The sequence below is a fragment of the Anolis sagrei genome, chromosome 6, assembly GCF_037176765.1.
Source record: "Anolis sagrei isolate rAnoSag1 chromosome 6, rAnoSag1.mat, whole genome shotgun sequence".
Taxonomy (NCBI): Eukaryota; Metazoa; Chordata; class Lepidosauria; order Squamata; family Dactyloidae; genus Anolis; species Anolis sagrei.
This window is the reverse complement of record NC_090026.1, coordinates 33762702-33786554: the sequence shown is the minus strand read 5'-3', so window position 1 is coordinate 33786554 and position 23853 is coordinate 33762702. Positions and strand designations below refer to the sequence as shown.

The 23853-nt window shown below is 41.0% G+C and overlaps 1 protein-coding gene across 1 annotated transcript in view; it reads right to left on the bottom strand.

Annotated features, from left to right (window-relative positions):
* Window positions 1-228: 228 nt before the first annotated feature.
* The window catches only part of SKAP1 (src kinase associated phosphoprotein 1), a 368343-nt gene continuing 344718 nt past the window's right edge, over window positions 229-23853 (bottom strand). Inside the window, exons 12-13 of the mRNA XM_067470003.1 lie at window positions 4645-4753; window positions 229-508 (exon numbers count right to left, since the gene is read on the bottom strand). Of these exons, the coding sequence (XP_067326104.1) occupies window positions 4652-4753 (102 nt within the window). The 3' untranslated portion in view covers window positions 229-508; window positions 4645-4651. The remainder of the gene's footprint in view (window positions 509-4644; window positions 4754-23853) is intronic.

The following is a 23853-nucleotide window of genomic DNA, read 5'->3' as shown; positions in this document are numbered from 1 at the left end:
GGTGTTAGTGGCTTTGTTTTTAAAGGTTTTTAGATGAGGTGGGAAGTAAAGCTTCATCAACTATTACAGAAAAAAAAACCCAAATTCTATCTCACAATATTGTCTTTTAAACTTTAGTCATGCTTATATTCCAGACTTCAGTGCCCATCATTTTCATATAGAAGAGTGGTGTATTCAAATAATAACATTCTGTATTGTATGCTATAGTATTGGATTAAAATAACAACATCTGATGACTTGATTAAGGAATAGACAAAAATATATTTAATACAACAAAATATTCCAGGAAGAGAATGCCACAAAAAACATTGTGAAAGATCACTTAATCATTTCAAAACATCCTTTCTCTTGAGTGCCCTCATTTTTTTAAAAAAAAAGGAAAAGGAAATTCTGAAGGAATATTTGCTGGTGCATTTCTCCCCTTAGAAATAGCAAAGAGAGTGCTGGGACATGTTTTCGTTGGCATCATCAATGCAAAGGTATGTGAAGAGATGAAGCACCCATTATCCTAGGAATGAATGCAAAACAAAGGTAAATATATATTTGGCAAAAACAGAGGAAAACATAATCTCTAATAGATTTCAACTAATGTACAACATAACCAATAACTAATATATAATAACTAATAGAGGCCTGAATTTTGTACAGTATGTGCTACTTACAGTAATTCCATTTGTTTAATTAAGTAACTGATGGAAATGTCATTTGAGTGTTTCAATTCGTGGTTGAGGGGAGAAAGATTTGATTGTGGCAATAGTTGCAACTTATGAGTAAGTAGCAATCATGCAAAATAGTTGCCTAGATTTACTCATCAGTAACTGTTTCACAACTGCACCTATAAAATCTGATTTTTTAATGCAAAATCATACAATTGCTTATCTGTCTTGAATGAGATTGACCAGAAAAAGTTCCTTTCAGTGTGGTTCCACTGCTCTGAAATTGTTAAATGTCTTTCACTTTTGGACTTGCTCAGGATCATTTAAAATCTGCTGCTTTGTGTTTTCAACTGGTTGTAGTATAAATATGCCCTCTTCTGTTTCTGAGATCTTTCCATTTCTTCCCTTCCCCTCTAAAAGGTTGGCATGCCTGCAACATAAGTTTTAAAAAGCTCAGTTTGCAGTGTAGGTAACAAACTCACTGTAATCACTCTTATAATGCTAGGCATATCCTCCCTCTTGGACCATAAAATTGGACCGATCTGAATATTTCAAGTTACAGGAAGAAAAGCCTCCAGGGATTAAAACTGCATGGGGAAAAATCAATTTTCCTCTAGCAATTAAAGACCAAAAGTTGATTACAGACAACTATTTACCAGAAGGCTCCAGCCTAAAGAATGCCAAGCAGTTCTCCAGGGATTGTGGAAGTTCAGAGGGCTTCCCTTAGTCAAACACCTTCCCTAACTTTGAACCCACCATCTTTGGTTTTGGGGATGTAAGCAGGATGGTTGCATTAAGAGACTTGCAGAACGGTTCACTCAAAGATGGATTCTTTTGGTTAAATGCTAAAATTTGTCATACCTAAACAGGAGTGTCCCAAGTACAGGATAAAATATTGTAGTTCACACTGACTCCATGAGATACCCTCATGGCACCACTTCCTTATGCTTTGAGAGTAATCCTAATTACATGGGGTATAGAAAGGAGAGCTGATCTGCCTCTATGCCATTGCAAGGCCAGTAAATGCCCATTTCTCCCCCACGAGAGTGGCACAAATCCTGACTGCCTGTACTGTTTGTGATATGCATGTTACAGGTTGTCCCTTTGAGCCACAGTGATATTTTACAAACCACAATTCGTAGTTAGAATCAATGCTCAATCAGTTATTCCACCATCATTCTCTCCCCTTTGTATGATGGTGGGCCATTCCTCCTCCCCACTGCATAATCTTATTAAATTATATTCTCTTGCTGCTTCAGAAAGTCACTTCTGTGAATCTGAGTGCTTTCTGCAAATGTGGGAACTTCCTGACCGACTCCAGCAGCGAGGAGAAGCCAGAAGATGGAGCCAGAGACAATATTCCTCCAGGTTTAAATCCAGACTAATGGCAGAAAAGCAGTGCAAGACATAGCTTTCCAGGACCTTTCAACAAACAAACTGTGTGCAAATGCTACAGAGGCTGGTCCTACTCCTCTATGAATAGGGAGCATACCAGCTTCAGCTTGATTCACATTTCCCCAGGACTCAGTCCCAGAATTTGTTGCCATTGCCAGTACTCAGCCTTCAAAAGTAGAACACAGATAGATTAAGGGCAGAGTAGGATACTTCCAGATGCAGGATGATTACATCAGTCCTGATATCTGCTGGGGTCCTCTGCAGGTCTCAGCACTGACATAATTATTTTGTGCCTGGCTATGACGACATAGCCAGATGTTTCTCTGATGCTCCTCATTCCTCATGAGACAATTAAAGATTGTGCAGGGGAGCTTCAGAAGCCATACAGCAGGCCCGTAGCCAGGATTTTGTTTCGGGGGGGGGGGGGGGCTGATTTTTTTTCAGGGGGGGTTTCTGGGGGGGGCTGAGTTTTGGGGGGGGGGCGCAGAGTCTGAGTGAAAGAGGGTCTACCCTAGCAAACCTTTTGTATCATTACCCCAATACCCCCATGCATATGGGATATATTGAGTATGGTGATCAGATCATGATATGAATAAACATAACAGTTTAAGTAATGCACCAGTAAGGCCTTTTCGCGAACCACCATGAGAATTTCCGGGGGGGGGGGGGGCTGAAGCCTCCCGAGCCCCCCCCCCCCCCCCCCCCCCGGTTACATGCCTGCCATACAGTAAGTTGGGAGAGTTGCTTTGGGCACTGCAGAGGGAGAAAGGGAATACAGACCTCTGAAGTGCCCAAATGCAGATGTAACAGAAATTATGCGTATGAATATCTCTAATAGAATGTCAGTATGTGTGTTTGAATGGCTGTCACTGCTGTTCAGTTATCTCTAAGGTACCCTCTAAGTTACCCTCTAAGGCAAGCCTGGGCAAACTTTCTAACTTGGGGGCCATATGACGGACTGGAGTGAGGAGGGTGGGTGAGGCAGGAGGGGATTCTCCCCAAGTCCCCTCCTGCTCTTTCCTCCCCCTCCTCTTCTCTTTTGGAGGCAGAAAGTGAAGGAAAGATTGAAAACATTTGGATCCCAAAAGTGTTAGCCTTTGTCAGGATGAGATGGTGGATGAGAGAGAAAAGGTGCATCCATTAGACCCTATATTGCCTACTTTTGATATGTAGTCCTAGAATCCTAGAACTCGAAGAGACCCCCAAGGAACATCCAGTCCAACCCCTTGCAATGCAATAAAGCACAATCAAACATTCCTGATAGACAGCCTCTGTGGAAAAGGAGACTCCACCACACTACATGCCTATGCCACTCTCTAACAGCTCTTACTCTCAGGAAGTTCTTCCTAATCTTTACAGTCAAATCTCTTTCCCTGTCATTTGAACCCATTGCTCCCTTATACCCTGGTCTCTAGGGCAGCAGAAAGTCAGTTTTCTGTCTCCTCCTCAATGGGACATCCTTTTAAATCTTGAAACATGGTGTTCATGTTCTCTCTCTACCTTCTCTTCTCCCAGATAAATATCCTTCAGGAAAAAGAGAAGGAAAAAGAGAAGGGAGGGAGGAAGAGAAGGATGGAAGGGAATGGAGGGAAGTGAGGGAGGAAAGAGAGAAGGAAGGAAAGACAAAAGGAATGGCAGGAAGGAGAAAGAGAGGGAAGTAGGGAGGAATGAGGGAAGGAAGAAAAGGGTGGAAGGGAAATAGGAAGGAAGAGAGGGAAGGAAGGAAAGGAAGGGAGGGAGGGTAGGAGGAAGGAAAGAGAGAAGGAAGGAAGGATAGGATGGTGAGAAATAGGAGGGCCTGAGAAAAGAGCCCAGGGGGCTGCATCCGGTCCCCGGGCCTGGGTCTGCCCATGCCTGCTCTAAGGCATCTAAGGTAAGCTCTACTTGATGAAGCAGGAATTGCTTTGGAAAGGGAGTACTGTTTGTGGCATTCACTTCAGAGTGCAAAGAGAAACAGTCCTCCAGGAAGCCCAAATGTTCAGCTATGTATCTCCATATTATCTCAGTATGACAAAAGTGAAGCAGTCATCTCAGCCAATGGATTCCAGATACCATTTGGGACAGCATAGTGAGATATTATGATACATACTTGCATTTGCATATAAATATTTAAAAACTGAACAACAGTTACCAAAATGGTGGTACAATATAGAACAGGCCACAGAATGGACTGAAAAGCATTTTGTTGTGGGCAGCAATCACATCTAATTTGCTCTCAGTGACCAACAGCCGCTGTAGGGGAGGAACATTTTCAGACTTGCATTACAAGGGAAAGGATTAAACTCTGCCTCCAGCTATGCTGAGTTTCTAATTCAGATGGATAGGTAGATAGTGTTGGCTGCTACTTAAAATACACTAACACTACACACTGAATGTAAGTTGCAGATTGGCTCTGAAGGACAGAATCATTTAAAGCCATGGGATCCAGCTCGCCAGGAGACTGAGCAGCAGACATCCACCACTAAAATGAATGAGAATTCTGCCACAGCATGAAATACAAGAAATGCATAACGGGGAGGAGCCCCCAAATATCAAAAATGCCCTTTCTCCCTTCTGCCTCTTTAACCACAACAAAAAAAGAACTTTGTTTTACCTGTTGTTCATCTGTCTTCCACATCGAAGGCTGGCATGAGATAGTCTTTCGGAACAATCCCCACCCTGCTGTTCAGCAAGCCAACCCACCAGCCATACATGTTGTATACCTGGAAGTCAAACAAGGTCAACATTGAGTTAAAGGACTGAGGAAGTCAAAGGGCTGTGATTTGTAGCTGGTTAAAACTTGGCCTCTGGCATAAAACAAGATGTTGTTGTTGTTGTTGTTGTTTGCTGCAGACAATCCACCTGGTCTCTTTAAGAGGAGTAGCAATATTTGAAGTATTTTTATGTACTCTCAGGTTATTAGCACACCATAGATTTTTAAAACTGTATTACTACCATCTGAAATATGAGGACAATAATAATGCACCAATTTTATAGTGTTGCTATAAAGATTATTGAGACAATACGCGTGAAGTACTATATAAATGCTAAGCAAAGTGGATTATTAGTCACTATTAACTACTCACTGGCTGTTGGGTTGTTGTGAATTGGCTACTTTACACATACAGCCCCTCCTTATGTTCTCTGTATGCAAGCAGGATGAAGCAAAATAGATGCCTATCCCTTAATGCAGTGCACACTTGAGCACCAAGTAATCCTCCATGTATTATTGGGCTGATCTTGGCCAATGCTGAGTGATGATGAAATAATTAATAATAATAATAATAATAATAATAATAATAATAATAATAAATACTTTATTTATAGAATGCCCTATCTCCCCAAAGGAACTCTGGGCAGTTTCCAACATATATGGCAAACATTCAATGCCAAAAACATTCGGACAAATTACATCAGGACAAATCACATTAAGTAATATAAAAAGCAACCTAACTCTAAACTTAATAACAGATAAAATTACAGACGGTAAGAACTTAAATAACCTATGCAAGTAACAATTAATATAAAATTGACATTAAATAAAAACAATGAAGAACAAAGGCTAAAACTATTATAAAAAGGTGACATGTTATACAACTACCAATGGGCTGAAGTCAATTCTAGTCATTAGACAAGGTTTAATATGTCTAGGCGAGAGTAAAGTCAGGTACATTGAAGCTGCAGTTAGTACATCTAAAGGGCTGCCATCCACCCTGTAGGCAACGACAACTGCAGGCCATGAGGCCTCTTCCTTTCTATGTGAGAGGGTATTACTAAGAGCAGAGCAATGCAAATATCATTCCATCTAGAATAGGAAGGAGATTTGAAGAGGATGGAGAAAGGTCTTGTCCACTTGTCCTAGTACTGTTTTAGGTGGAGGGTTGGAAGAGGGCATTGCATTTTGGTGTCTTATAAATTTTATTTCCTATAATCACATGCTTTGGGTGTTGGTCTTACTGCTTTCCCAGAGAGTTTCCTAGCTCAGGTGAGCTAGCAGGCTGCATGCTTTTCTTGCTGCACAGAGTTCTGCTGCAACCTGGCCTTCCAAATGAAAGTTCCTGGGAGGAACTGGGTTGTTTTAGTTCAGTTTCTCCCAGGTTTTTGTCACCATCCCCAACTCAAACCCTGGGCTTCCCCTCTCTGGGTGGGTAGATGCTGAAGAGTTCCCTTGATGCATCAGGAGGTGGTGGGCAAAGAGAAATTTCTTCTCCCTCACCTCCTGATGCATCATTTTCATGCATCAGGTGAATTTTATGGCAGTGGTTCTCAACCTGGGGTCCCCAGATGTTTTTGGCCTTCAACTCTCAGAAATCCTGACAGCTGGTAAATTGGCAGGGATTTCTGGGAGTTGTAGGCAAAAAACATCTGGGGACCCCAGGTTGAGAACCACTGCTCTATGGAGTTTTTGATGAGAAAATGGGGGGAGGGCAGGGGGCTGGTGGGTAGAGGGTGGATGCCATCCCCCTCCTTTGGACTCCAGGAGCCTGGAGAACCAGGATGACTGTGGGGTTGAGCCCTTAACTGTGGAAGGAGTCCTGGGAGTCAATCCCCACAGGACGGGCACCTTAATAGATCCAGACCTTTCAGTAAGGTCCGGATCTGCTGAGGTGTCAAATTAATCCCAGATATCCCAGTTTTCTCCAAATTAATTCAGGAAAAACCTGTTTCCCACCATGGCTTATCGGGCAGTGTAGAAGGACCCAGAAAGAACAAAAGAAAGAGGAAGAAATATGGTGGCCCATGAGCTTCCTTACTCTGTACATAACTTGTGCTAACTTATATTGGTTAGATATAACTCTCACCATCAGTAAATGACTCCTCCAATCCTTGTCCCTGTTGTGCCCCCCCCCCTTTCTACCACTTCTAGACTGGTGTTTGGGAATGTGTGCCCATGTGGAGGATACTAGTTTTGGGAAGTGTTGGCTGAAAGCTGCAACTAAACTGAGCGAGCATCATGACAGAACAAGCAACTGCTTCCTGGCACTTTGCTATGAGGGCCACTAATTATTTCACTCCTGAGGCAGCAAAAAGTGTTGTTTTTTTTTAAAGCTGCAGAGTATGCAAATACTTCTATTCCCACAGATTTTAGATTTTTTAAAACAGGATGAAGAAGAGAGAACTACTACTAAAAAGAGATTTCTTCCAATAAGTCAATTAACAGCTCAGGAGTGTATGAGCTAATTTCACAGCAGTCAGTAAAGCATTTGCTGGATTAGTTATAGGTCAAAAATTCCTTCATAAATACAAATTCCTGCACTTGGAGAGTAGCTGCTAGGAGGAAAAAAGGCATTACCTTTCCAATTAGGAAGTCTGGCTCTCCAGAGGAAATTTTCCAGAGGGAAATCTACCAGAGGGATGGTAAAAACTTGGCTGTGGGACCAAGCTTTTAGGACAGTGCAATAAACAGTGATAGGAAACCTTACCAGACCAATTAGATTAGATGCAGATGATCAAGACGGTTTTAAACAGTGTATTTTAATGTGGAGATAAGTGTTTTTAATGTTTATGTATGCATATAATGAATTCATGTCCTGGCATTGAATGTTTGCCGTTTGTATGTTTTGCTCTGTCCTGAGTCCCCTTAGGAGTGAGAAGGACAGAATATAAATGTTTTAAACAATAAATAAATAAATAAGTAAGTGTCATCCCAGCCCACCTTAAGAGCTAGCAGCCAAATCAGGCAAATACATTCTGTTCAGCTATCAATTGGGGCAAAAGGGGGATAACATTTCCACTCCCTCCTTCACAATCCAAAGCAGAATCAAACATTCTCGTCATTGCCTCATTCACTGGTGGGAGATGGGAGGAAATGTCATTCTCCTGTAGTGCTCCAATTGGAAGTGGAACAGACTCCTTAGCCTGATGTGGCTGCTGGCTCCTAAGATGGGTAAGGGCTACAGTGGTTCTCAACCTGGGGTCCCCAGAAGTTTTTGGCCTACAACTCCCAGAAATCCCAGCCAGTTTATCAACTGTTAGGATTTCTGGGAGTTGAAGGCCAAAAACATCTGGGGACCCCAGGTTGAGAACCACTGGGTTAGGAGATAATAGTTAGATGCATTCCTAACTAAGAAGCTCAGGTCAACTACCAGCAAAATTAGTAGCAGAATCCATTAAGCTATAAGGTTTTTACAGACAGGTTTGAGTCTCAGCAACACTTACCATAAAGACTCTGGGTTGTTTTTCATGCATGTATGTTCACCACTTGTTGACTACAGCATGAAATCCATGGCGAATGAGCCATAACAGATTAATCACCATAGTCTGAGAGACACCTTTCATGTCACCTGATGGCATTTAGTGCACAATGCTTTTCAGTCAAGTCAACCCAAACATCCTGCTGCAGTCATCAAGCATAAAGCAATCAAGCGAGGTACGTCATGGCATGCATGAACCGAGCCCAAGGCTCAGGGAAAAGGACTGAGAAAAGGAGCAACTCTGCCAGATGGGTAGCTGCAGAAGGCAAGATGGAGGCACAAACCACCTTTGCGGCATTGCTTTGGCCTGTGCACAGTGAGGTATTTTAAAACAATTTCAGGTTTGATGGATTGCCGGGAAACTGGCGATTGCTCATCATCAAAAAAAAGGAGGAAAGGAATGCAAATGAGCCCAAGCCGAGAACCATCGGCGCCGGGCGCTTTATTTCCCTGCGCTGTGCCAAAAAGAATTAAAACAACATTAAACTCCCCGCAATAATGTTTAAGCTCTCGTTTCCAAGTGCCAAATTGCACCGCTCTGGATCATACAGATGTTCGTTAATTATGCTAATTTTTATTAAACTATTAAAATGGAGGAAGTTGTATTGGCAGAGCCCCGGCCCGAGGTGAACTCTGCCTTGCGTCTGGAGGTGCTAATTTGCCAGCTTCCCTCCATAAGCTGCTGATGCTGGAGATTTGTGCTTTGCTTAGTGAGGAGGATTTGGGGACGAAGCAGGAGGGGGTGACAGAGAGGATGTCTTCTGCAGTAAAGAGTGTTAAGGCAAACTCCAGTGAGCACGAGATCTCTTCCACCTGTATGCATCCAACAATTCGGCAATATTGACTAATAGGGTAGACTAGGTCAAATTTGTAGCTTAGGGGTGGGTGGGTTACGGGTTCAATTCCCCCCCCCCCCCAAATTTCAGGTTTTCAAAAAAACTGTTTTTTTTGAAATTTTAACTGGTAAACCAAATCTCATGTTAAGTCTATGAGAAGCAAAAAATAGAGTTCCTCCAGAACTTCAAGCACAACATTTTGATAATTTACTCACACTATCTTAACCAACCTTCCCACCAATTTACATTGCAATAGCAGCAGTAGCCGACAAAGTGGAAGTGACTAAGTTTTGACGTCATGGATGTTTAATCAACATTTTAGATGCAAAGAGGACATAATCCACCAAAACTGATATCAGAATTTGATGCCCCAGGTTAAACTCCATTAAAAACTTACGTTTAAATACAATTTATGATCTAACAACTTTGTGCTTGTTTTTAAAAATATATATACTTGAATTTCTCCTAAATTATCAAGTATTTTTTAATAACTGGGTACCAGATTGAAGTTTCTAAAATTGTAATGAAATGTGTTGGTCACAGATCTTGATTTTTAGATTTAAAGTCAAAGAAACCATGGAACAGGAGCAAAGACAAGAAGCAGTGTCATTGTTAGACCTTAACTTTATATGAACAAGACTGTTTCTGATGACCAGTGAAAGCTCAATTACTACAAAATTCACAGATTCCATTGCCAGGATATGTATTTCTTGTGGATAAGAAGAGGTACCTACATTTTCAACCCAAATGGTCCAACAGATATCCCTGTTTAGCCTACTCATTTTATGTACAAGGTGCTCTCTGTAAGTACCGTATGGTATTTGGAGGAGAAGTTGGAGTAAAGGTGGTCATCAAAAGCTTGGTGCACTGACTAAACCATTTGTGTGATGGAAAGATACAATACAAGTCTTCAGTGGACAGCAAAAAACAGAATACAATTAGAACAATTTGTACTTGGCTGAAACTTCTTGCTAATTCACAGTGGAAAACGTCTTGATGTAACCCATCATCATGATAAGGTAATAATAATAATAATAATAATAATAATAATACAGTGATCTTGTTTGCTGTGTACTAATCTTGTTGTGTTTCTAATAATAATAATAATAATAATAATAATAATAATAATAATAATGCTTTATTTATATCCCGCCCCCTCTCCCCAAGGGGATTCAGGACAGATTACAACAAGGAAGTACAGAATAAATAATCATAGTCACACAAAACAATTCAGGAAAAATTAAGTCAAAACAACAAATCAAAAGAACAAATCCTAAAACATAAAGAAAAACAAAAACTATAAACATGTTAGTTACAACTCAAAAACAACAATAGTACTATATAATGCTTAAGACATGTAGTGTAGTAAAAACATCACAAGACCTACTCTTGTTGGTAAAAGCAATAAGATCTAATTAATATTAGTCCCATTTAACACCTCCATCACTGAATTACAGTTAGCCGTTTTCAAAAGCCTGCTCCAAGAGCCATCTTTTTAATTTCTTCCTAAAGGTCACTAATGTGGGAGCCAGCCTAATCTCCTTGGTGAGGGCATTCCAGAGCTGAGGGGCCACTACCGAGAAGGCCCTTTCCCTCCTCCTCACCAACTGCGCTTGTGATGCAGGTGGGACCATGATTAGGGTCTCCCTGGTTGACCCCAGGGCTCGGAAAAGTTCAAAGGGGAGACACAGTTGCACAAATAGACTGGACCCGAACTGTGTAGGACTTTATAGGTAATAACCTGCACTTTGAATTGGGCCCGGAAACACACAGGCAGCCAATGGAGCTGTTTTAACGGGGTAGTGTGCTCCCTGTAATCCGCTCCTGTTAAGAAGAAGAAGAAAGTAGCATAAATCAGAAAGAAACTTCTGCGAATTGTGGATACTATTGTCCTTTTGGCTGTCAAGAACTGGCTTTAAGAGGGAGCAGTGTTTCAGGATCTTGTTGAGATCTCATGCCAGATCGGGAGACACTGATCTGAAAAGTCATCTCCTCAAATACAGAATGAATTAATAAACATTTGTGGTGAAAAGATAGTAAAAAATGTTGAAAGATGCAATCACAGTGTTTCTCTGTTTTGGCAGATGAAACTTTGGGTGTGAGTACTTCAAAACAGTTGTTGCTCTCGGTAAGGTACATTGATGTTGAAGAAAGAATAAGAGAAGACTTTATAGGATTTGTGAATCTAAGTGATATGGCAGGTGGAGGATTTGCAGACATTGTTTTGAAAACACTGGAAAAAATGGGCTGAACTTGCAATACTTGTGTGGATAGAGTTATGACAGAGCTGCTAATATGAGTGATCATATTAGTGGTGCACAGACAATTATATCACAGAATTATTCAAGACTGTCTACAACCACTGCACTGTTCACTCGCTAAATCTAGCCTTAGCAAAGCCCAGTCAGAAACTGCCAAGGAATTATATCATCTGTGTGCAATTTCTTCAGAGCATCATCCATCAGACTGGAACTGTTGAAAAAAAATATAAAAGACTGTTTCCCTGAATCAAGAGCAAACAACCTGTTGCCACTTTGTAAAACCCATTGGGTTTCACAAAGTTTTACATTTTGTTGAACTGTACAGTGTGGTGGTGAGAACACTTGAAGAACTAAAAGAGACTCCTCTATACAACAGGGAGACTTCTTCCCAAGCTGGACGCCTTCTTTCAGCTGTGCTGAATGCTAACCATACACATCCTAAGAAAGCTTCTGTCATCATCCCTTCAGCTTAGCAAAACATTACAAAGAGTAGATATGGATGAGTTCAAAATACTATTTGAGTGTAAGTTAACTATAAATCACAGCAACTACAACTTCCAAATGACAAAATCAATACCCTCCCCCAACCCCACCAGTATTCAAATTTGGGCGTATTGGGTATTTATGCCAAATTTGTCCGAGTGAATGAAAATACATCCTGCATATCAGACATTTACATTACAATTCATAACAGTAGCAAAATTACAGTTATGAAGTAGCAATGAAAATAATTTTATGGCTGAGGGTCACCACAACATAAGGAGCTGTATCAAGGGGTCACGGCATTGGAAGGTTTAGAAACACTGCTGTAATCCTATAAAGATGATAGGAGGCTTAACCCCCTGTCCAAAATGTGGTAAAATGGCTCTCCATGTCTCTCAAAGACTTTGGCAGTGCCACTGGTCATTTGAGTATCCCAGGAGCTGGAGAAATGATAACATTTCCAATCTCTGCTTTAGGCATCATTTAAATTTTCCACAGTGTCATGGAATGGGCATTATGGGAAACAGTGGCTATTCTCTGACAACTGTGTTATTCAGAGCAAAAGGTCAGACATTTTTTTAAAGGTGAACTGCCTATGGAAGCTGAACAAAGCCTGTGCCTCAAATCACTTCCGAAGGTTCAGAAAGCATCTAAAAACTATTGGATTTCCCCATCCTGCCTTCCTTCCCTCCTCCCTTTCGTTCTTTTTTTTTTTTTTAAAAAAGAACTCTTTCCAGTTTCTGATTTTACTATATTCCACAATAGGAGCATGGAAATACTGCTGAGCATTAGCAGAGAATTCAGATTCCTTAAGGACAGTGAGCTTAGGGAGAGATACAATGAATTTGTCACCAACCCTTGAAGGCTTCAGTCAATGAAGGGGCATCCTAGCTAAAAACTAAGGCCTTCTGGGACGTATCTCTAAATCTTGGTACAAGAGACTTATATGTACAAACATGTGCATATGTGCATGGCACATGTGAGGGGTTTGTGTGTGTGACAAAAATGGCTACATTAAATATATGTAACTTGTTAGGATAACACTGAAATGCATTTTAACAAAATAGGGAGAAATGTTGTTTTAGACTCAGAGATTTGACCATAATGAAGATTGATGATGAGCAGTATTATCTCAAGAACAAATCATAAGCCCAGCTCAGTAAATGACATCCGTCCTGATTTTTCAAAATCCAAAAACACACAAAGGAAATCAGAAGTAAAAGTATCCTTTCTGCCCTTCAGTTCCCAAATTTTATGTCAGCAGCAAAACTTCAGCAGCTGTATGGCTCACAATCTTTGTGTGTGTGTGTGTGTTCTATAAAGACATCACACAGACAGAGAACAATGTAGGTAGTTGATGACCCCCAGTAAATGGGGAAAATGACATCTAAAGCCATGAGAAAGGATGCATAGTGTATAAACTAAAAAAAGGATGCTGACAAGCAACCTGGGAAAAATTGTCTGGCTGCTCTCAGCCTCCTCAAGAGCTTCCCTGTGGCCGTGTTAACTGCTTTTCAACAGCGTCACAACATCTTTTGCCTACCTCCTTTCTCAGTGTCTATCATGCTACGAGAAAATGCCTAAGCAAGCAGGGAGCAGCAGGGAGCAGAGGGGGAGTAGGATGGGGAGGAAACAGCAGGCACCCCTCATAAGCCCGAAACGAGAATGAAGACCCCTGCTACAAAGCTGCTTGCTTTTAATTTCCGTCTGCCCCCATCCCCACTGTTTCCCCATTTGTGGAGCGTTCTGCATGACAGCTCAGCAACTACCCAGATGACCACAGAGATGCCTTTAACAGGCAGGATAGAAACATCTTAGGGCTGCAGGCTGTACTTAACATACAAAAGCAGGCACCAAGGTTCAGAGCTAATAGGATGCCCTACTCTTTACTGACCTGGGAGCCTTTCCTAGGAGCTCAGATGCAACTTTTGATCATAGTTACTACACAGCATTGGGAACATCATGAACATTATACATACAGAATTGGTTTATTTAGTCCAATACTGTGTGCAGTAGCTCTTCTGCAAAAACTACTTCATTTTAGGACCAGTCTGGCCATTTGGCCGAATGAGCCAATTGCCTCAGATAGCAAAAATTGAGGGTGGGTGGGGGGAGCAACAGTTATTAAAGAGGAAGAATAATGACTAGTATTATTTTAAGCAACACACTCTGGAATTTATATATTGACTTTAGGAAAGTCTGAAAACAATAACAACAATATGAGCCTATTGGGAGGACCAAACTCCATCTCCTCCTCTCCTCTCTCTTCTACTGAATTCAGCGAGTGCAAACTAATTTTGCACTTTAATTTGAATTAAATTTGCAGCAATTGAAAAAAAATAGGGATAAAGGAAAAACATGGGAGAAGAAAAGAGAAACCTGGACATTTTAAAAGTAGTTGATAAAATGGGATGACAGAGGACCAATTGAAACTGTTCCTCCAAACAGGGACTTAAGAGGATATGCACCCCACCTTACCCACACACTCCCCAAGTTTCTGTACATAGAACAGGAGGAATGGTGCACCTTTGTTCTTTGTCTCAGGCAGCAACATTTGTCTGTCCACTCTTGCTCCCTGTTCTGTGATCTGATGTTTTTTATACTGGAAATGCGAGTGTTTTCTGCATACACAGAATATGTTCTAGTAGTGAGCCAGTTCATATTGAGTGTAAACCAGCAGTTTAGATACTTAGCCTATATACAGAGGCAAAAGAAAGTTTTTATGACAATGTTTCGTGTGAAAAGGGTGTCATTTAATTTATTCTCATAGATTGAGAGATGTGAATTATGCTGGGACCATTGGGTTCAGTCGAAAACTGGAATATACAGCTAAAATGAAGGAATCCATAGTTAAAGCATCCCTGAGATGTGATCTTCTAAACTCTGCTATGTAGAGGAACCAGTAAAGGAGAGTCTACTACTTTCTATTCCATTATTAAATATCTTTTATCAGGTAGCTCTTCTCTTGTACTGTCTCTAAGTGTTTCTCTTCACATGTGCTGTATTTCCATGGTACAGAGAAAAGGCAGGGGTGGGGGGACGGACAAACTAGTGCTAACTTTTAAATCAAGAGTAAATATTTGCAACAAGACTCTTTCCCTTTCAGTATAAATATCTGCAGGTAGAGATGCGCAATGCTAGCATTATGCAATCCTGATATAATTTAGCAACATATTCCATGAACAAGTCCTGATGTGCATGTGCATTGGAAGACGTATCCTTTTTGCATCCACATTTGCCAGTGATGGGCAACCTTTTGAGCTTGGTGTGTCAGAATTTGCCAAAACACCGAGCATAACTTGGGTGAGGTGTCACTTTGAGAGAAAAAAACGTAATTTCGCTATATTTATAGTTTAAATTGTAATATATAACTGTATTTAATAAACCAAAAACTAATTATTTAACTTACTTTCTTAGTGTAAATTTAGATGGCTGCCGCTATTTGTAGTGGCGGAAAATGGCACCCATAGTACAGGACCTCGCCTCTCCCTCATTTATCTCAGCAATGATGGTCAATAAGAAATCCATGACACCCCAGAACAGTAGATTGGATTATGGTTGCTGTGGTCACGTGGTTGCTGGTAATAGTGATCACAGGGCCCACAGAGATTCATCCCCCATGGCATTCTGCTGCTCCGCTGACTGGAAGTGAGGTCAAAGATCCCCTACCGGCCTAACCAGAAGACCCAAAAAGTAGACACTCTGTGATGGAGTTCTGTTGTTCTGCCCTACAGACCTCTGGGACAGAGTGTCTACACTACACTACAGCAAATGTTTCATCCTTGGCTACTGCACCTGGCCGTGCAGGAGCCAAGGATTAAATGTCCTTCTTGGCATGAGGCCACATGTCATCGAAAACGGCTACGCGTGTCAGTGCTGATACGCTTTTCATAGGTTCGCCATCATGATCATATGCATTATTACATATGAAACTGCACTTCTTCCACTGTCTGTGAAATACAACTGTTGCACAAGCCCACATAGTTCACACCATGTGGGTAGGACAACTTATACATGTCACCAACAGGAAGTCAGCTGCTTATGTATACGTGTGTGTTGAAGGATGTGTGTTGAATTTCAAGCAAATTTTCCTAACACTTACATTTCCTTACAAAAATGGCAGATCTATTGTTTTCCCAGTGATGGCTGCCTTGGGATTTGGGGCATAGTGCTTGCTAAACTTAACTTAAAACCATGCATCAGCTGACCACAATGCTGACCACAAAAATGTAATGATTTATAGAATTTTCAATGAAATTGACAAGAGGAAAGGGAAACTGCAACATGGCTATAGATAAGACTCACTTGGGGTAGGAAGCTTGAACAAACTTCACAATATAGTCCAACAAGCAAAAAAAAGAGATGATTTTCAGAAGCAGGAAATGCCTGAAATAGACTTACTCAAAGCAATTCCTTCTTCTAGTCCCAGATGTACAGAGTGGATATCCTGTGGTTCCTAAAGGCAATGCTACATATTACAAGAGCTGCAAAATTGCTGGCAAGAACATGGGTCCTGTTTAGAGTTTTCTCCTTCCTCTTCCCTTGTATGTAGCAAAACCAGCCCCATATCTTCCTGGTGAATTCTTCAACTTCAATCTAGTTCATTAATTAACTACTTGAGGGATCCACTACCATCTCTCTCATTTCCCTGTAAAATGTAGCTGCAGCACCTGAAGTATCAACCTGGGGTCGGGATCCCTGGAGGGGTTGTGAGGGGGTGTCAGAGGGGCTGCCAAAGACCATAGGAAAACAAAGTATTTTCTGTTGGTCATGGGGGTTCTGTGTGGGAAGTTTGTTCCAATTCTATAGTTGGTGGGGTTCAGAATGCACTTTGATTGTAGGTGAACTATACATCCCAACAACGACAACTCCCAAATATCAAGGTCCATTTTCCCCAAACTCCATCAGGCCTCACATATGAGCATATTGAGTATATTCATGCCAAGTTTGGTCCAAATCCATCATTATTTGAGTCCACAGTGCTCTCTGGATATAGGTGATCTACAACTCCAAAACTCAAAGTCAATGCCCACCAAACCCTTCCAGTATTTTCTGTTGGTCATGGGAGTTCTGTGTGCCAAGTTTGGTTCAATTCATTGGTAAGGTTCAGAATGCACTTTGATTGTAGGTTAACTATAAATCCCAGGAACTGCAACTCCCAAATGACAAAATCAATCCTCCCCAACCCCACCAGTATTCAAATTTGGGCATATTAGGTATTTGTGCCAAATTTGGTCCAGAGAATGAAAATACATCCTGCATATCAGATATTTACCTTACAATTCATAACAGTAGTAAAATTACAGTTATAAAGTAGCAATGAAAAAAATTATGGTTGGGGTCACCACAACATGAGGAACTGTATTAAGGGGTTGTGGCATTAGAAAGGTTGAGAACCACTATATTAAGGGAAAGCAGTGCTTCTCCTACAGATATATATATATATTTTAAGTGCTTTGTGCAGACATAACCCATTCCCAGTTAAATCCAGGGTGGAGACTGTACGTGTAGAAGCAGCCTCTTTTTTCCTCTGTAGTGAGATGTTACCTGTTCTGGAAAGCAAAATGGTCCCATACCTAGTCTTGCCATTGCTGAGCTAGCAATATTTACTCCTCATCCCCACCTTAGCTCTAGTTACAGTCCTAGTGCCTCATAAACAACCCCGATCCTACTTTGGCAATGCAGTTAATCAGCCCCAGTCGCTCACAGAAGATCAATGGCGGGATGATGGATGCCTGAGGAGAAAAGCCAAAATCAATCACAGGCTTATCGGTATATGATTGCTTGGCCCCATTATTAGCGCCGGAGTGTCATACATTATTGTTAGTAAAATGGAGGCCTTTAATTCATACCTGAGCTGTGTCACACATTATTGGAAGGTCGCTTGACATCGGAGGGTTTTATATTGGGCCGCCACAAACATCTGTTTACCTCAAAAACTGGCCCTGGGCCGAAAGCCATCTCTGAAATAAAATGTAAGGCTTCACACAAGAAATGAAGAAACTTGAGCATAGTGGCTAATTTCTAAAAAGTGCCAAGAATCTATTAGTCTCCTAGGAATGCTCTCTTGTGTTTTGTGCAGTTTCGAGACATTTTAGTGGAGTTTCCACTAGGGAAATCCCCAGTAGGTTGTGCTCTATCAGGCAGAACTGACTTCTTCTACTGTTTACAATCTGCCTCCTCAGGTGGTAGCTTTACATTGCCCACAGAAAGTCACAATCCATCATCAGAAACCCACAACTCTAAAGTCTAGCTTCTTTAATCCTTGGCCCTGAGAGTTGGCTCCTGAATTGATCATAATGTAATTAGACATACTGAAAATTAAGTAACTTAAGTCAGCTACGTTGTGGCCTCAGTACTTAAGAGAGATACTCACTTCCAAGAACTGACATCCAAAGTTGTTTAGGTGTTTGCATGTTACCACAAACACCTTGAATTTGGACTTGAATTGTACTGACAACCACTTCTGTTACTTTTAGAGTGGTGTTATATGGTGTCTGAAAGGTACTACAGACATTGATCTAGCTGTTGCACTTTATACCAGTGGTAGTGTCTGAGTTATCTTCAATATACTATATTATAGGAGGCTATCTGTACCTGAGATATTGTGGTTAGGTTTATCTCTGTCCTAGAAAAGTCATAGCTGCTGACCAAACAGAGATGGTCCATTCCACTCTAAGCCATGGAGCAAACTTTTCTCCCCTCGGGGTGAGAAAAGCGGTATACAAATACTGTAAATAAATAAAATAAACTTGTGACTCCAGTGATAAAGTTGGATTTAGGACCAGGCTGTTTCCCCAATAAACATAATGGTCACAGATGATTCATACAGTTTTTATGCGGATGATGAAAATTCAGAAATAGTCAGAGACTTTCTACATGTTGTCACAGTAAAAAATCAAAATGGAGACTTTAGCCCAGTGGTTCTCAAGCTGGGGTCCCTAGATGTTTTTGGCCTTCAACTCCCAGAAATCCTAACATCTCGTAAACTGGCTGGGATTTCTGGGAGTTGTAGGTCAAAAACATCTGGGGACCTCAGCTAGAGAACCACTGCTTTAGACAAAAAATCAGAAGAAGACTAGGACTTCCCTCTTTTCGTAAGAGCTTGAAGACCTGGTGGTTTCAACAAATCTTTGGGAGTGACCAGTGCTAGCCCAGCCCAGACATTGTTGGATATGGCCTTGTACCTCCTATCTATTACCATGGTCATTCTTCTAACAGGCCTCTGGAAATGAGCTGCCACAGGCCTGTTCCCGCTATTGTTGTTAGCCTATTACAATATTGTACCCAAATTCCAGGCCCATCTTATTTTGATTTTGTGCCAGTCTTGGCCCAGTCTTTTTAATTGTTCTTACCCATTCCTTCCCATGCCCAAACAAATAGCATGGAGAACAGACAGGATTTCTTTTAATATATGTGTTATTGGGATAATTTTATGCTTATATTGTTGTTATTGTTATTTTTGCTTATGTTGTGACTCTGTATGTTCTGATGTTGATACTTGGAAACTGCTCTAAGTCCCTTCGGGGAGATAGAGTGGTATATAAATAAATTTTTATTTTTATTGTTATTATTAGAAGGGTAACTAGATAAAATCCTCTGGTGTGTGTGTATTCTTGAATATTAGATTAGGATTCCTCACGCCGTAATATTTACCGGTACCCTTTCTATGTAAGGGTATGAAAACTGAACGACAAAGAAAGCTTATAAGAAGAAAATCAGCTCATCAGAAATAGGATGTTGGAGAAGAGTTCTATAGATATTGTGGACTACCCAAAAGACATATACCGTAAATGGATCCTAAAGCAAATAACTTCAAATGTGCCTCAGAATAATCTTTGGATCCCCACTCCCACTCCCCAATCAATTTATTTGCCTTCTTTGTTGCTTTCTAATGGAGCAAATTTTCAGCCAGTTTTGAGTATGTAAGCAACTTGCTCAATTCTATGAGAGTCAATTTGAGAGTAGAGCTATATCTTTTAATATAGCAGACATCCACCAAGTTGTTTAGTATCCTACCATCCCGAAAATGCAATTGTTTCAGATGTTGGATAGAAATTATTAAATAAATAAGCAAGAAAACTCACAAAGAGAACTTCTTCCTCCATGGTGGAAATGGCATATTGCAATTGCCTTTGATTCCTCTTTTTGCCATTATTTTGATCACATTCCAGATTGCCTTTCCTCCCTTCCAACTGTTTACTCAGCTCTACTCCACTACTGAATATTTATATATTTAAATATTTTCCTCCACTGTGAGAACCAGTTATTAAATCTATATAGACCTGTCTAAGTTCTGAGATTTTTGGGAAAGGATTTCTCTTCTATTTGGCGAGGATCCAAGAGGAGGCTTTCTAGGTATCTGCTCTCAGGCTGTGGAACACCCGCCAACAGGAGAGTTGGGTGCCTTTTTTCTGTTTTCCTTCTGACAGCAGGCAAATACTTTGTTTATTTAGATAGGCTTTTGGCCATTTGCTGTTTGTGGGAGTAGGAGTGGGACACTTTTGAAGGTATGTGTGTATACTCTTTCTCCCAAATCCAGCACTAAAATACAGCTTCCTTGCTGGCTGATCCTTGGGAGAGAGGAAGGAGTTTCCTGCAATAAGCATCTCAGTCTTCTAACTCTTCTCTTTTTGGGCACCTTAGTTCTAACACTTAATGGAGGTTTGGTTTGCTCTTAATTTAGGCTTGCTAAACATAGTAACCTGAATTATAAACACTGTCTTGATGTAGATGGGGATGTCTGGAGAATTAGATCTTGGAGGATAAGACTTCTAAGTCTAGGAACTCTTATGGGAGGTGGATTGCGGCACCCCCTCCACAATATTCGGAAAAGATAGTGATACAGCAACTGACTGGTGAAAATTCGTCAAAGACTAATGAAGCCTCACCAGTTGTATCTCCTGTTTTGAACATTTTCAAAGGTAGCTTTGAAATAAAGCATTGAGGGATATAAAATCCTTGAAGTCTTAAGTATTCATGAAATTTAAGTCATGACCTGCCATATGTTTGTTAGCATCTGCAATGGGGATGTTTAAAAGGCGGGAGGAGAGAAGAAAGCTAGAAAAGTATGGCAGTAAAGTGAATGAGGAAAATTGGCTTGAGTTTTATTCTAATTCTCATTTTATTAAAAGTGTTGATATAGTTTTCCTACAGGATATGGTTTTATATATAAATTTTCAATTTTAAGAATTTTTGCATTGCAATATTCTTCTTCTTGAACCTCTACTTTCTGGAAGAATCTAGGGCCCTTCCACACAACCCTACATCCCAAAAAATTAGGCAGAAAATCCCACATTATCTGGACGTGGACTCAGATAACCCAGTTCAAAGCTGATATTGTGGGATTGATATTCTGGGATATAGGGCTGTGGAAGGGCCCCTTAGTGAAACTGAAAAGCTTGCGTGCCTGATCTGGAATGACATTTTGGCCTTTTTTATTCAGCCTGGAAACTTATTCTCTGATTTATTCCCTGATGAGTGACAGCTTTTCAGCATAACAAAATCATTATAATTGTGGTAGTGTGGCCCATGATTTGATGATCTTCTGCCCCTTTCCAGATCTAGGATTTGAAGGCTAAATGTTATTGCTTGATGTGTTTACAAAATGCTTCACAGTTCTAGAACTATTCACTCACATCCCACAAAAATAATAATAATAGTGAAACCCTCTAACTCAATTCAGAGACAATAGCTGTGATGGCGGCAACATTTCTCACCTCTTCCTCCCCCCTCTCCACAATCACCCCAAGCCAATGGGATTGCAAGATCACGTGGTGCCGCCGTATTAATATTTATTCCATAAAAGCGTTCCTGCTTCGTACCACTCCGCTGCGCCGCTCTGACCGCAGTGCCAACCCTCAGGCACCGCAACACAATTTGGAAACAATGTGACGGAAATGTTTAATCTGTGCAGCCCATCTGTGCTGCGTATTTCTCCACATCTCCCCGAGAGAGGCGCCTTTGAATCTCCACACTGCCTTTAATATTCTCCTAAATCATTCCCCCCACTGCACTTCAAGGGCCATTGCTACAATTTCACAGGTTCATCGAAAGTGCACTGGGAAGGGAGGGGGATGTTCCGGGGTGGGGGAACAGGGGGTAATAGGGCATTAGTTGCCTGAGATTTTTTTTTAATGTTTTGAAATGTTCTCTTATAATAATTCCTAAAGATTACACATCTTCCTGTTGAAAAGAAGCAGTGGGAATGCACCCTTAATAAAGGCATCCAGCTATTGCAATGATTTGGAACACAGTGGTTAAAAATAGCAAACAAATATTTCCTATGAGCTCAGTTGTATCCAGTCTCTCAATTTCAATGCAAGGGGTCTTTTGGTAATCAATGTCTACAGCCCATAGATCTACCAGGTTCCACTAAGTTTGTGAAGAAACCCACCTTTCTTGTGATTCAGCATTCCATGGTTCCATACTGGTCCACCATTGCCATAACTAGTATAATCTGCTAAGGGAAATCACCAGGTGAACAGAAGCCTCATGGACACTCATATACCCAATTGGTACATTAGTCTGCTGCACATAGAGGACAAAGGCCAGGTGTGTTGTAGTCAGCAGCAATCATTCCAAAACTAAGCAATGAACCCATCAACCCGGTGATTATTCTGCAGGGAGTCCCCTGTACCTAAGCATGAGTGCTAAACACTATCTTCAAGACAGAATATGGAGATTTTTCAGCTACACTTGTGAGGAGCAATTGAATACAAAAGGCAGCTGGTTCGTGTCTCAACTAGAGCTTGGAAAAGTGACTTTTGGATTACTTCTCTCTAGCACGCATGGCTATTGGCTCTGTAGCCTATTTATGGGCACTCTAGGAATTACAGTTCTGCTTTACAAATCGTCCAGATTAACATGGCTTCTTCTGTAGTTCTCCGCATGTATGTATATGTCTACAAGTTACCTGTTGACGTATGCAACCACACACATTTCAGAGTGTTCTCTTAGGTGCAGGTGATTACCTACAAAGCCCTAAACAGTTCAGAAACTCCCTATCTTCGCAACCACATCTTCCCCTACGAACCAACACAAGCCCTAAGATCATCCGGGGATGCCTTCTCTCGCTTCCACCTCCGTCTCAAGCATGATTGGTAGGGATAAGGGAGAGGGACTTCTCAGTGGTGCCCCCCCCCCCCCAAGCTCTGGAACCCTCTTACTAGGGAGATCAGACTGGCACCTACCCTGTCCATTTTCCGCAAGAACCTAAGAACATGCATGTTCCACTGTGCCTTTGACCAGGCAGTTCCAAAGAATTGGCCCAATGTTACCTAAGTTTCAGCACTTTCGCATGGCCCTCTGCTCTACAATCCTGACATTTTAATGCCCATGAACATTATCCTCCCAGCCCTGCCTTTCTGAATTTTGCATTTTCCCTTAGCTCTTTCTAGGAATTTGCACAAACCTAGAATCTTCTGAACTTAGCACTTTATCACTCTGTATGGTACTGTTTTTATGATGTTATGTTATATTATGGTTTGTTTTTGATGCTATTTTATTTTTAAATTTGTTTTTAACTTTGTGATATCTGGGCTTGTTCCCTTGTAAGCTGCTCCTAGTCCCTTAGGAGAGATGGAGGCAGGGTATAAAAATAAAGTTATTATTATTATTATTATTATTATTATTATTATTATTGTTGTTGTTGTTGTTGTTGTTGTTAGGAATATCTGAGGTATTTTTCCAGTTCCTTCCTTTGAAATATAGGCTACAACACTTTGGCAGGTGGTCTCCCATCCAGGTACTAACCAGAGCTGACCCTGTTTACCTTCCAAGATCAGACAGAATCTGGTACCTCTGGTGTCCTAGAAAAACATAAGAGCTTCTATCCAGTTGACTTGAGCTTACGGATGTGCTTGTGCAATATATCAGTAATCCATGAAAGTTCTAAAAAAATCTTTGCCTTTTTATATGTACATATATGGCTGATATATAGATCCTAATCTCTGTTAACGATTGTAGAGGGACGGAGGGGGAAGGGATGCAGGCTTTATGCAAGACTCATTAGCATGGGAAACAACGGGTAATCTTGCATATACATTAT